General features: G+C 36.5%; 2 protein-coding genes across 24 annotated transcripts in view; both read right to left on the bottom strand.

Moving 5' to 3' along the window:
• Window positions 1-51: 51 nt before the first annotated feature.
• scly (selenocysteine lyase) lies at window positions 52-8,830 on the bottom strand. Its single transcript, XM_058779352.1, has 13 exons — window positions 8,232-8,830; window positions 7,240-7,365; window positions 7,023-7,132; window positions 6,558-6,658; window positions 5,412-5,595; window positions 5,114-5,241; window positions 3,995-4,156; window positions 3,803-3,909; window positions 3,645-3,681; window positions 3,335-3,418; window positions 3,111-3,213; window positions 2,736-2,811; window positions 52-2,463 (listed from the first exon to the last, which is right to left on the bottom strand). Exons 2-13 carry the CDS (start codon window positions 7,350-7,352, stop codon window positions 2,310-2,312), a joined length of 1,359 nt encoding a protein of 452 aa, XP_058635335.1. The 5' UTR covers window positions 7,353-7,365; window positions 8,232-8,830; the 3' UTR covers window positions 52-2,309.
• Window positions 8,831-9,424: 594 nt separating this feature from the next.
• The window catches only part of kif1aa (kinesin family member 1Aa), an 84,944-nt gene continuing 80,084 nt past the window's right edge, over window positions 9,425-14,284 (bottom strand). For all 23 annotated transcript variants that reach the window (XM_058779706.1, XM_058779708.1, XM_058779716.1 and 20 more), the window contains 4 exons: window positions 13,588-13,716; window positions 13,230-13,422; window positions 12,728-12,846; window positions 9,425-12,651 (listed from right to left, as the gene is read on the bottom strand). In XM_058779706.1, the coding sequence (XP_058635689.1) occupies window positions 12,609-12,651; window positions 12,728-12,846; window positions 13,230-13,422; window positions 13,588-13,716 (484 nt within the window). In that variant the 3' untranslated portion in view covers window positions 9,425-12,608. The remainder of the gene's footprint in view (window positions 12,652-12,727; window positions 12,847-13,229; window positions 13,423-13,587; window positions 13,717-14,284) is intronic.

The following is a 14,284-nucleotide window of genomic DNA, read 5'->3' as shown; positions in this document are numbered from 1 at the left end:
GGATGGCCAAGAGTGCTTCTGGAAGGAGAACAAGGGATTAGAATGGAGCAGTTTGGTCAGAGCATATGAACTTTAATGATTCAGCATCAGGGGAGATCAGATCAGCACTTAGATGTTAAAGAGAGTCCATTTAGCTCATTTAATAATACTGGTGCAGCTTTGTTGTACTGGTAACAGATATCTCCGTCTCATTCTCAACGTGCACGCTCCATCACATCCCAATGTAACTAAGTACAGCCGGCAAGATAAAATGAACAGGTCTCTGTTGTTTCCCTGAAAAATAGGGTATGAACATCTACAACATAATTAGAACAATTCACATTGTTCAATTAAGAAACCATTTTTAAAAACACAACATACCATAGGGTATTTTATATAAAATCAGGAGGGGCAAACGGCTAAATATCAAAACCAAATAACTAAAAATCCCTTTTAAAAAGAACTCTGACTCAAAATGACCAAAGTCAGCAGTCATATACAAATAGGGGTGTGCAATACATACAAACAATATCATCTTGATATTTAATGTCATTTTACTGCTAACAATATTTTGCAGTGCATTTTTGTTTCTGTTACAGAGAGCCGATTTTCATATTCCTCTCATTTTGTGCAGTGGTTGGTTAGTTTCCCAGTGACAGAAATAAACAATTCAATTACTTTTTGCAAACTTTTTTTTTTTTTTTACTATTTATCAACTAAATTCCCTGAAGTTCCATATATGAAATATGCTTTACCAAGTAATATTTATGTTAAACATTATGTTCTGCTAAACAACAAGCTCTTAGATCAATATATAGTGCAACCTGACAATGTCCCTGAATCCTGAACTCTCGTCTCATGACACACTATCTAATCTATTTGCAAAGCAAATAAGATTTATATTAAATATTATATTCTGCTAAATAAAGCGCTCTTAGATTAATATAGTGTAGGGGTGTCCCCGACTAAGGATTTTCATAGTCGAATCATGCCGATAGTCGACTGATAGTCGAATCATATATTTGGGGGCGGGGCAAAATACATTACCAAGAGTCAAGTCAGACGTTCGACAGTCATAAATACTCCAGGATAATGTGTAAGGGACGCCTCGCAGATACAAACGGGGTAAATAATGTTTTATGTTTTGATTAAAAGATAGTTAACATTAAAAACCCTTAAGAATTCACAACATTTTTTTTTTTTTTACAATAGTGCTCTCATTATAACGTTATGTATATGATCGTAGTTATAATGTTGAATTTCTGTTTTGAGCTGCGCGCGCTGAAGTAGAATGAAGCATATGATAGCAGGTTTTTAATCAATGGGATTTAACTCATTTATCTCACATAGAATATGCTTCGTTATTTATATAACATAACGTTAATATTACAACTTATAGGCTATCTGCACAAAACGCCCGATTGCACATGAACGCGTCTGCGCGGCTCTGAATGAACTCCTTTTGTGGATGCGTTCTTCACGCAATAACATGCAGAAACACAACTAAACACTAAAAAAAAATCACAGCGTTTTATTATAATAGTGTTCTCATTATAATGCTATGTATATGACAGTGCCAGTCACAGTTATTAATATTCTGACTGCATTGTTGTTCTGCTCGCACCGCGCGCTGAAGAGATAATCACCGTAGTACTACAATGAAGCGCTTTATTGCAGCGTAACTCAACCAAATGCATCTTATACGAGATAAATAATATATACACGATATAAATAAACCGACTGAAACGTTTTGAAATCACTTGTTGTACCCTACCTGATCGAAAAAGAAAAAAAAAAAAGAAGTCTTACACACTGCCTGTGTCAATTTGAGTCTTGTTAAAGATTTAAATCCCTGCCGCCATGCTCCTCCGCCATTGATGGATTAGAAAGTGAAACTTTAATCTATAGGGGAAGTTGGATTTATTCACGCATGTTAAAATATTTATTTAAAGCTTCTTTCTTTTAAGATTCTTATTTACAGCATTATCATAATAGGCTGTATATTAACTTACTGGGAGAAAACCGGTAGTTCGATGTGAAATCAGACATTGAGCACCCCCATATAGCCAAAATGGCATGATCATATCACCCCGCGAATATTCGACTGTGAGACGAATCAGGCTCCTCGAATCGAAGCATCACTATTCGGGGACACCCCTAATATAGTGCAATCTGACAATGACCCTGAAATCTAAACTCTATACTGATGACACATCATCTAATTTATATGCAAAGCCACATAGCTGTAAGCTAAAACCATTCAATGAAGCTTGTCCTTTTTGGTTGGAGTTCAATATCCATATATATAGGCAGGTAAAATATCCATTGTGCTAGTTCATCCGCTCCAGTTGCTCTACAGTGTCTCTCAGATCCTCCACGACAATGTCCACATCTTCACGGGAGGTACTTCGACCCACACTGATCCTCAAAGAGTTGGTAGCCACATGATATGGAATCCCACAGCTTAGAAGAATATGGGAAGGTCTAAGGAAATGAGAGCACATGACCAAATTGCCGCTAAAAAACATTTTCCACGTTCTGATCCGTCTAGAGCACAGTAGAGTGCACAAGCCTATACAGTCAATATACAGGATGGATGTGTTTGGCTACATTTGTTTTTGAGTGCTGTAATTATTTAGACACTTGAAAATTGTAAGGATTTGACACACAACTGGTGAAAATTCACACTTGTCCTTATACAAAAAAAGAAATGATATTGATTTCAAACTTTTTCATTGTAAGTACAGATGACTTACTGATCTCCTGTGTCTGAGTGGCAGGCAGCACCCACACTGGCCAACAACCTCCTACAGGTGGACAGCACTCTACGCCCTACAGCAGGGGGGAAGAGTCTCATTAATTATTCACAAAAGCTCTTGTGTTTTACAAATCTGCAGGGTCAAGACCTGACCCCGACCCACTTCTGACCAACATATATGTAAAAACAAACCAATGCTGTTATAGGAAATTTCATTTAACCAAGCTTAAATATATCGTTACTGTGATGACTCTTTAATGTACATATGTGCACTATACATGTAATCTGTAAAAAATATCTGGATGTACAAACATATTCCATTCATGTGCTGTGAAATACAAATTACAAGGTTAGAAAATGACCATTCACTCACCCTGAAGTCCCCTTCCCAAAATGGATACATTGCATGTGTTGGGCAAAATGTCTGAGCCAGGAAAATGGCTGTTAAAATGAATCTTATCTCTTCCAAAGACAGCCTAAAAATTTAAATACAATAAAAATAAGAAAAAACAAAATCTGTATATAAATACAGGCTACATCAATACCTACTGAAATATTTGTACCAGTCAGCTATAATAAGGCAGAAACAAGACTTACAAGCAGCTTCTGCTCTAGATAGCATCGGATGTCCAGGAAATGGGCTTCATACTCTGCTAGATTTAAGCTGACCAATTCTGCAGCCTTTTCAAAGAATTAAAAAATAAATAAAAAATGTTCTGTAAAACAAATGTAGCACTGAAAATAATAAATACTTTTTTCCCCCTATTGTACAAACAGTTACATTACTCCTAATAAATAAATAAATCATGTTACCCATGTTAAATGTACAAACATTAAATTATTTAATCCATTAATTAAGAAATTAAGTAATAAATAAATGACACTTATGATACATAGTGGGTTTTACCTTTCCCAGACCAGCTATCATTGCTGTGTTCTCAGTTCTGAGAAATAAAAAGATAACAACATCATTGATTTCAGAGTCAGTAACATACTTGTTTTAATTCTGTTCAGTAATTCATCACCGATACATGAAACCCCTCCACACAATAAACAATGTCATACCCTGGTCTGAAGTTGCGCTCTTGTCCTCCTCCAAAAAACAGAGGGTAAACCGGATTTGTGGTTCCAGGATCATTCACAAACAAAGCGCCAATTCGAGGGCCATAAAACTGAAACATACCATCGACAGGATTGCCATATCTAATTTTCTTCGCTTAGAGAGAGATGATATATCAAAAGTGTCTCGTTACTTACCTTGTGTCCTACAATGGTAATATAGTCTACTCCCAGCTCATGTGAATCCACTCGTATCTTTCCAATAGCCTGTGCTGCATCGGTGTGCAGGAGGATTCTGGGAGTTAATGCTGCCCTCTGTTTGTTTACTTCCCTCACCCTCTGACAAATCTCTTTAATTGGCTGTTGAAAGGAGAATCCCAGTGGTTACTTTCAGTGTTTATGCTAAATCATGGCAGAAAAAACTACTGTATTTTTTTTGGCAGAGCAAAAATTAACTAGCCATACTGTGTCTATAATATAAGTTGATCTTTATTAACATCATGTTTATAAAATGTTGTATAAAACCAATATCATGCTCATAATTAAGCATCATCCCAATGGCCAAAACACAATCGTGTGATTGTTTAACTAAGAAATAGTTCAATACATTATTGAGACTGTAGTCAAAGCAACATTCTCACCATAATAATGCCTGTCTCATTATTGGCCAGCATGATTGACACCAAGCAGGTGGTGGGACGAATCGCTGCAATGACATCCTCGACCTCCACCCGTGCCGTCACCTTGGAAACGGGCACAAATGTGACATCTACAACGAGAACCCAATCAAGTCCAATCAGAGCACAAAGATCTTTGGTAATATTCATATTGTAATACAGATAGCAATACAGTAGTAAACTATTGTCCACTTCCTAAAACAACATCTTTGGAGAACAATATTTCCATTTAAAGTTTTAGACAGAAAACAGGCCTGCTGACCTGCTTTGCCCTCTTTAAACAAGTGTTTAGCTGTGAGTTTGATGGAGTCATGCTCTACATTAGAGATGATAATATGGGGCAGGGAGCCTCTTCCATTTAGCTGCTCGCTATTCATATCTCCCTGTGCGGAAGTCTTGCTCTTCCTGAAGTGCTCCACAGCTGTGTGAAACACCAGATTATTGGCCTGAAAGTCCAGGGGAAAAAAGTGAGCTTAAATAAAGATACAGTGGAAGTAAAGATCCTTTCACACAAATTTCACCACAAATTTAATGCACCTCTCAACACAAGTGGCATGCACAATTAGGACAGACACATGATTGTTTAACTAAGAAATAGTTCAATACATTATTGAGACTGTAGTCAAAGCAACATTCTCACCATAATAATGCCTGTCTCATTATTGGCCAGCATGATTGACACCAAGCAGGTGGTGGGACGAATCGCTGCAATGACATCCTCGACCTCCACCCGTGCCGTCACCTTGGAAACGGGCACAAATGTGACATCTACAACGAGAACCCAATCAAGTCCAATCAGAGCACAAAGATCTTTGGTAATATTCATATTGTAATACAGATAGCAATACAGTAGTAAACTATTGTCCACTTCCTAAAACAACATCTTTGGAGAACAATATTTCCATTTAAAGTTTTAGACAGAAAACAGGCCTGCTGACCTGCTTTGCCCTCTTTAAACAAGTGTTTAGCTGTGAGTTTGATGGAGTCATGCTCTACATTAGAGATGATAATATGGGGCAGGGAGCCTCTTCCATTTAGCTGCTCGCTATTCATATCTCCCTGTGCGGAAGTCTTGCTCTTCCTGAAGTGCTCCACAGCTGTGTGAAACACCAGATTATTGGCCTGAAAGTCCAGGGGGAAAAAAAGTGAGCTTAAATAAAGATACAGTGGAAGTAAAGATCCTTTCACACAAATTTCACCACAAATTTAATGCACCTCTCAACACAAGTGGCATGCACAATTAGGACAGACACATGAAGGGTTAAAGATAGTGTTACAATCTTAAGAGCTGTTCACACCAGCACGAATGTTTGGCCTGAAAATGCATATTCACTCTCTAACAGCAGATAAAAAAGCAGAAATACCCCAGGTTAATCCAGGACACAAAACGCTACGTAACATTACGTTTCTGACACCCGCTCGTTTTCATGTAAACATTTTTGCATTTGCTATGGTTTTTATCAGGCAACACCAAATACAACTGTACAATGACAAGGACACTACGACATGATCGAGTTTCGGTGAAGTTTCAGTGAAATTTTGCAAGCACCACTCATATACAAATTCACTTTCAAACCAAGCAGCTTTCTGTTGGTCAACATGGTGACATTTTTTACCCTTGTGCAAAACTCCGGATAACGCTTTCCTATTGTAAATGTGACTGTAGCCCTAATAAGTGCATTTTTATTGTATTAGTTGTTATATTTATTATACTATATTACTACTGTATTCATTTGCATAGAATTTTTAATGTGTTTATTACAATTCATGTGTCTTCAATATGTCATACAACTTCTATATTTTCACACCAGCAGTAACAATATGTCATGCGAAATGTCTGCTTGTTTGTGCTTCATAAAGTCAGTGGTAAAGAGCGTCAAAGTTAAAATAGTTAGAACTTTGAGCATGTTACAACACTAGACGGGGATGGTGGAAATGTGAATTATGCAACAGCCTATAGGGCCTTCACTATACGGCTATAAAAAAAAAAAAAAAAAAAAAAAAAAAAAAGATTAAAAAAAACATTAAAGAGGAAAAGAAGATAAATTAATTTCTATTTAACCTGAGACACTTGAAACCCTCACCTCAGTTCCTCCTGAAGTAAAAATAATGTCTGCTGCTTTTCCACCAACCATCCTGGCAATAGTGTCTCTGGAATGGTAAATGATGTCTCTGGCTTTCAGACCTAAAATCAGATGATATATGAGATTGTGTTCAATGGATAGCTCACCCAAAAACAATCATCATTTATGTCATTCCAAACCTGTTTCACTTTCTTCTGTGAAACTCAAGATTCTATTACTCTTGTATTTTAAGAATTTTATATTACATTTAAAAAAAAAAAAAAATTTTTTTTTTTTTGGGGTGGGGGGTGTTTGGTTCCCACCCTTCTTCAAAATATTTTCTCGTATTCCATAAAAGAAAAGAAATGCACACAGGTTTAGAAGGACATGAGGATGAATAAATGATGAGAAAATGTTGGGTGAACTATGCCTTTAAATGTGACATGTAAGACATCTGCCAATCATCTATCCTTGAGAGCCTCATACCTGGTAGGTAATTACTGCTGGGATTTCCCCATGCATCAGTTAAAGCATCAGTAATAACCCTGACCACCTCTGGATCGACCGGTGTGGTGGCGTTGTAATCCATATATATTCTGCAACAGACAATGCTGTTTTGCAAACTACATTCTGGAGAATGTGGCGGACCAAATGCGAATGACTTCATGTTCACTCTAGGACTGATACATGACATGTTCATTACCTGTCTGGCCCATCAGCCACATCATGATGATGCAGGTCAGACCCACAATGATGTGTTAAGGTTCCCCATAAATTATGACCCAGGATGACAGGGGGATCAATCTTTTCAGCCATTATCTAGATTACACTGGTAGATAAAAGGACAAAACACTGTACATCAGTCAAAAAACACATGCTGGGTAATGAAATTTATGACATTTAATGTCAATAACTATAATACACAAGTCATGTCATGAGGCTTGATTGGGTCACATGGAGCACAAAACCAGTCATAAGTAGCACGGGTATGTTTGTTGCAATAGCCAATAATACACTGTATGGGGTCAAAATGATCGATTTTTCTTTTATGCCAAAAATCATTAGGATATTGAGTAAAGACCATGTTCCATGAAGATATTTTGTAAATTTCCTACCGTAAATATATAAAAACTTAATTTTTGATTAGTAATATTTATTGCAAATAACTTCATATAGACAACATTCTCAATATTTTGATTTTTCGCACCCTCATATTCCATATTTTCAAATAGTTATATCTCAGCCAAATATTGTCCTATCCTAACAATCCTGTAGAAAACCATACATCAATGGAAAGCTTATTTATTCAGCTATCAGATGATGTATAAATTTCAATTTAAAAAAAATTGACCCTTATGACTGGTTTTGTGGTCCAGGGTCAAATTTGTTGCATGTATGTCTTTTTCCTTGGTTTAAACAAGCCATAGTTGTTAATACAAAATTGCTAGTTAATCTAAATGAAGTTTAATGCAACATAATGTGGCAATAAAATCGTGCAAGCCATTTACTGCACTTTGATTCATAAAGGTGATTATTCACTGCTGGTAGAGTCAGATTACTGTCGTCTACGAGCATACCATCTAAAACTGCTAAGGTTACACTAAAACTGTCTTTACAGTCGCTTTACAAGAACCATCGCTGAGATAACCACTGATAAACCCGATGAACCTGTAATTATACTATTAGTTTACTAACCTCTCTTGCTCTTTAGCGTATCTCGAGTCAATGATTCACAGTACAAACTGATGATGCAGAAACACCGCACGCTCTACTACTATGAACCGGAAGCGTACAAGATTAAACTCCTCCTCTTTTCAGACGGTCGCCCTTTTTTCTCTACTACAGCCAGGGCTTTGCTAACTTGTTCGGATTTGAGCGATTCCTGATTCGCTAGCTGACTCGCCTTCGTCGTAGTAACGTTAGCGTTCTTACATTTTTATTGAGTAACGTTAGCTTTGAGGCGAGATAGTATGGCAAGCTGATTTAACATTTTACTAGGTATCTTTTAAAAAGGCAAGAATAGGTACTACTACCCAATGGAAAAGATACTTGCTAAAATTAAGAACAGTAACATGGAAGTTAGCCTACAAGTTTAAGGAGGTTAAAACGGCAATACCGACAGGGTCATAGAACTAACGTTACTGGGATTTCCTGACTTATTTTGGAGAAAATCGGTGTAAATTCGTTTATTTTGAATTTGTTGGAATACATATTTTAAAATGGGAATGAACAATGTCGATATCTCAGAAGTTCTCCCATTCTGTCTATTTAAATATTGTATTTAGGCTTATATTTTTATGAAATCTTGTAATGTAATAAAAACTTGAAAGTAATACAAAATACTTGCAAGTAATCTCTCCACCTTCAATACCATGACTGAGGTGAGACCCTTGAGCAAGGCACCGATCCCCCAACTGCTGCAGCATTGATGTGTGTGTTCACTGCTGTGTGTGTGTGTGTGTGTGTGTGTGTGCGCGCACTTGGATGGGTTAAATGCAGAGCACAAATTCCAAGTATGGGTCACCGTACTTGGCCACGTTACTTCACTTTCACTTCAAAATAAAAGATGCTCTATCTCACAAATCTGACTTTATTTTGTTTTCGTTGCCAAAATTAGGTAAAAAAAAAATGTTTACTTGCAATTCTGAGAAGAAAAAAATATTTTGAGATGTTAGCTCTTAAATGTGACATAAAAATTAAGAATTACTAGAAATAAAGTCAGAATTGTGAAATAAAGAGTCGCCAAAATTGACCAGTTTTATTGTTTTATTACATGGTGGAAAGAGGCTTCCATACGGATTATATATAAAATCAGCATACAATCAACTTGAGGTTTTCTATTTTCTCATGCATAAAATAATGGCTTGAACCACACACAAAGTCATTCATAGTGTTGCATAAGTTCCACATTTATTTCATATCTGACGATGTGTTAAGTGTTCACAAACATTTGACTCATAATTCCAACACTCAGAAAGAGACATTAAACTACTGCCCATTGAAGATGGTACAAACCAGTTACAACTGCATATTACACCATTCACAGCAATCATGTTTATATACAAGGCAAGTAAAACAGAAAACAACAGAAAAAAAAAATGTTTATGAATGGAGTGCTTAAGAGGAGAATGGAAGCACACAAATATTTGGTGTTGATTATGAAAACTGATTCATTATTTCATTTTGGGAGATGGTAAAATTAATGCAACGTTTTAAGCCTTGAAACATGTTTTATGTAAATTGCTTGTAGAAATGGTACAGGACAGGCTATAACATGAAGAATACCATTCAGCTTTCCACATTACTTTCTACAAGGTGCACAGACAAAAATAAATAAATAAACAGGAGTCAAGACGATTCACATTTGCTTGCATACTCAAACTGAAAGTGATTCTTTTAACTCTAGATTTTTAAATAATTTTGTTCTCACTTATTTTTAAAATTCACCTGCTATTACTATTAACATATACACTTTTTTCCTAAAAGTAGTGGCATTGTTTATATTACTCTGAACTGGTCATGAAAGTGAAGTGAGATATACACATGGAAATTGCAAAAAAAAAATAAATAAATAAATAAGTGCATTAACTATTTTTCATAAACACAGAACCTTCAGGAATTGAGAAACCTTTTAGGATATGCTTTCTGCTTTTACAAACAAGCAGAACTCCACTTTTTCATAGAAACAGAAACCCACTTTTTGGGAAAAGAAATCTTTGATGTTTATTCATATACAGATCAAGGCTTGCAACAGAGGTTAGTTCAGTGTCAGATTCTTGCTATATTCAGCATGTGCTGAAGGTTGGCTGGCCTCAGTCATGCAGATATGCCTGAATCCTGCCCTGGAGGAACCTCAGGTTTGCAAATAGTTGATCTGCACTCTATAAACATGCATGTATGGAAGAAAGGCTTGTCTTAGGTAACCTGCAGGATCATCCAAACATCCCAAACCACATTACAAGCCTTTTGGACTAATGATAGTGGACATATGGGCTCTGCTGCAGTGACCGCCTAAGTCAAAGCCCACAGAACTCCACCTTCTAACAAATGCTTTTGCACTACAAAGTGTCTAAATCACAGCTGTTGTGGTTTCATATTCCAAAAACAGTAATTTGGCTGAAGTTAAACAGCTATCAGCAATCTCAACGCAGATGCTTGCCTGTTTGATGGGGTTTGCGCGGCCTAAGCTATTGACATTAAGCAGAACAATCATACCTGAGATGACTTTAAAACCAGAAAATGACATTTTAAATGTATTGTGTGTTACATATATTAGCCTGTCGGATATTTTATGTAATTATAATCACAAAAAAATCAAGGTTTGGAACAATGACAGCAGCAGGGCTTATTTCTAGATTCCATGATGCATTTTGTTTCTGGCTGAATAAATAGATTTGTTTTGTTTATTTTTAAGTGAAATCAGTTAAGAAAAATAATTTACACCATCTAGATATGCTTGGAAATCTCAAAACCTAGTCAAATGTCGGGCAAGTGCAATATACAAACTAAATATGCAAACTAAAAACTAAAACTGCTTTTGCCTGTGCACAGGATGATTACACAAAGAGAAAGGGTGGTAGCGATGAGTGGGCCTTAAAGTGGACATTCATTCACCCTGTTAAAGAAGCGCACAGGGATTAAGATGATGGAAATTGTAAAACAAAAACAGAGTAGAGGATGCAAGAGGCACAAAATCATATCTCATCACTCTCTAGGGTGCGCGTAGAAAATTCCATCAGTACTGTACATTGGATTTGTTCTAACAAACTTCTAAACCTTCCATTTTCCAAGACTGACCACTGTACAAACACTCATTTAGGAGTCTGGGCAAGGATGATGATTTTTCTCAACCTGATAAATCTTGCAAAAAGCATTTTTGTTTTCCTAACCAAAACTGGTTAACATATCTAAAAAGTAAAATTCAAGTAATCTACATGTAATAGCAGCTATCCCAGCTATTCACTTCTAACCTGTTCCCCAAATGCATTTCATTGTGTCGGGGGAAATGAGAGCAGTACGGTCAGTAAAAGGGAGGTTAGTCAACTCATGATAAAAAAAAGTGCCATATGCAGAAATTGCACTGTACTTCTTCAAAAATATTACAGTCTTTGTCAATAAATACATGCTGAAATAAATAAAAACATGTTAAATAAATACCTAACAAGATAAGACTTTAATAGAAACTTTAAAAATAAATTAGACAGATATAAGATCATTTGGGGATACCGATCATTTTTTATATAAAATATTAGACTGGATTATGATACATTTTAGATAAATCTACTGACCAGTACTCCAACAAAAATAGGCCAAATCTTTATAATGGTTCTCATACAGAGACATGAGAATGCAACCATTTTCCTTAGCCAAATTTTCCCTAATGCGTCCTGGCTATTTTGAAAACTTTATGCATTTCAAGGACATTCAAGGAAACATTATAAAGGTATATGAGTATTTATGATGGGTTGAACTGTGTCCAAGAACTGCACTTAAAGAGAGTAAGAGCGTAATATGATGTGATTCATCTGCTCCTTGCAAAGAACTACGTATCATTGATCAATAGCCAAGAGATGAATAAACATATGGTCTGCTGATTTAAATACTGACCAGTTTTATCGTTTCAAACCCATAGAGTAACACAGTAAGGCCATGTGATCCATTTTCCCACAAACCCAAGATATGGACGTCACTCTTCACAGTAACAAATTCAGATGTGTTTGTATGAGCTGACAGCTTCAGAATTAGAAATTCCCATCACCAGCTTTCTAAAATGTTGCTGAAGACTACATAAGCATACTATCACTACCTCAATAAAGTAGTTAGCCTGTTCTCTTGGCGCTATAAGTTGAATATTTAGGCCACTGTAGATGCACAACAAAGGGGCCTTTAACATACAGGTGCACAGTTGGTGCTAGTGTGGGCAGGTGCAGGAACACACATGTAGGAAACAGAGGGTCAGAGAGTTGATTAAGCACATAAACTGGGGGATCTGTCAGTAGATCTATTTACAAGGTTAGTCCTTTGTGTTTTTTGTCCTCGAAGAGTTGTACAGAAGGTATACATGTAGTGGGCTCAAAACCTCATCTGCCCGGCTCTTCTTCTGGACAGTTTAGACCTGATAAGAAGGAGAAAGTCGAATAAATATTGGTATGACAGGTCTTTAAAAGGCTTAGGTATGTGCTTTACTGTACCTGATAGATCCAGCAAGCAGAGGGTTAAAGGCATACAGCCAGTCATGCATCTCCTTGTCATTACTGGCTTGAAGGAGTATCCCACGATGCTCTGTGCATACCGCAAATGTGTAGGGGGTCTGCAGTTTAGACAGACATTGAATTAGTGCAGCCTATAAAGAGTCAATTTACTCAAAATGTGTTGCCTTGAAATAAAATAATATAAAATAAAATAAAATAAAATAAATTGCCCATGGTATTCAGACATTGGTTTACTGTTCAGCCTGTAAACAGTAGATTTTCTCACAATTTGTTGCCTTAAAAGTGATTCACTTAAAAAAAAATAGAATAGATTAATAAAAAAATTTATATTTGTAGATGTTTCACCTACAGCATGGCCTGCTGGTATTCATAAGGCAAATTATAGTTTAGTCTATAAACAGTCGATTTACTCACGATGTGTTGCTTTGGAAGAGACTGACTTTTTCAAAAATAAATAAATAAATGATTGTAGATGTTTCACCTTCAGCATGGCCTGCTGGTCTTCGCTGTACTCCACTTGTGCCGATGACAGGTTAAGAATGGCCCTTTCCACTGTGTCTCTCTCTGTGTTGTAGATGTAGACATAAGGCCGGCGTACCACCACATATCTCTTAACCCAGCCATTACTGTGGGGCTCCAGGAAGTGCAAATAACCTTTCTTTGACACAATTGGGCTGCAACAATAAAATAGGGTACAGGTTACAGTTAACTTCCAAAGATGCAAATTCTTTCAATCTCAAATTTCATATTCAGGCAAATGTAACAAAAAAAAAAAAGAACTGCTCATGCTCTGAACAATAAACAATTTGTATAATCTGTACAATTTTTTTTTTTTTTACCTGACACGGATTTCCTGAATGTCTGGCACAAAAGTGTGGGTTCTTGATTTGGACTCTTGAGGAGACTTCTTGCCCTCTGTTTCAGAATCAGGGATGGGGCTTACAGCACGAGATCGAGGTGTTGGGGGTCTGCACAAATGAGTAATAAGAATATATATATAACTATTAGTTAGATAGCACTTCATTTGGAGCCATTTTTGGCAGACATATTTAATAACATATTAAAAACAAAGATTTTTCATGATGTTAAAATGCTTTCTCCTATCCTACCTTAAAGGGGTCATTGGATGCAAAATTCACTTTTACATGTTGTTTGAACTGAAATGTGTCTTGAAAGTGTGTGTACACAACCACCCTATAATGATAAAAATCCACCCAGTGTTTTTTTTTTTTTTTTAAATCCCCCAAAATCATAACCACTTTCTCAGATCAAGCCATTCTCGAATTCTTAGCTGTGTGACGTCACACAGACCCAGGCTGCTCCCACGATTGTTTATTGACACTGGTGTTTTACCTCAGACCCGCCCTGAGTGAGCTGTGAATGCCATTGTTTCGACGCCAGAGCAGGTGTAGACAAGAATGTCTCCTAAGCAATTGAGGTGTTTTGTTGTTAGATGTAATAATGAACATAGCAGTTATATTTTACTCCCCCGACATCTGAGCCGCTGAAGATGCAGTGGATTACATTTGTTTTTGA

This window comes from Onychostoma macrolepis, chromosome 06, assembly GCF_012432095.1.
Source record: "Onychostoma macrolepis isolate SWU-2019 chromosome 06, ASM1243209v1, whole genome shotgun sequence".
In the NCBI taxonomy this organism is placed as follows: domain Eukaryota; kingdom Metazoa; phylum Chordata; class Actinopteri; order Cypriniformes; family Cyprinidae; genus Onychostoma; species Onychostoma macrolepis.
Note: the sequence above shows the minus strand (reverse complement) of the source record. Positions and strands in the feature narration are given on the sequence as shown.

Excerpts from the sequence above, each read along its gene's own strand:
- scly (XM_058779352.1), bottom strand. The coding sequence starts at position 7,352 with ATGGCTGAAAAGATTGATCCCCCTGTCATCCTGGGTCATAATTTATGG. Across the intron at positions 7,133-7,239 it reads GTGGCTGATGGGCCAGACAG|AATATATATGGATTACAACG; the intron begins GTAATGAACATG and ends TGTCTGTTGCAG. Across the intron at positions 4,157-5,113 it reads ATGAGACAGGCATTATTATG|CCAATTAAAGAGATTTGTCA; the intron begins GTGAGAATGTTG and ends TCCTTTCAACAG.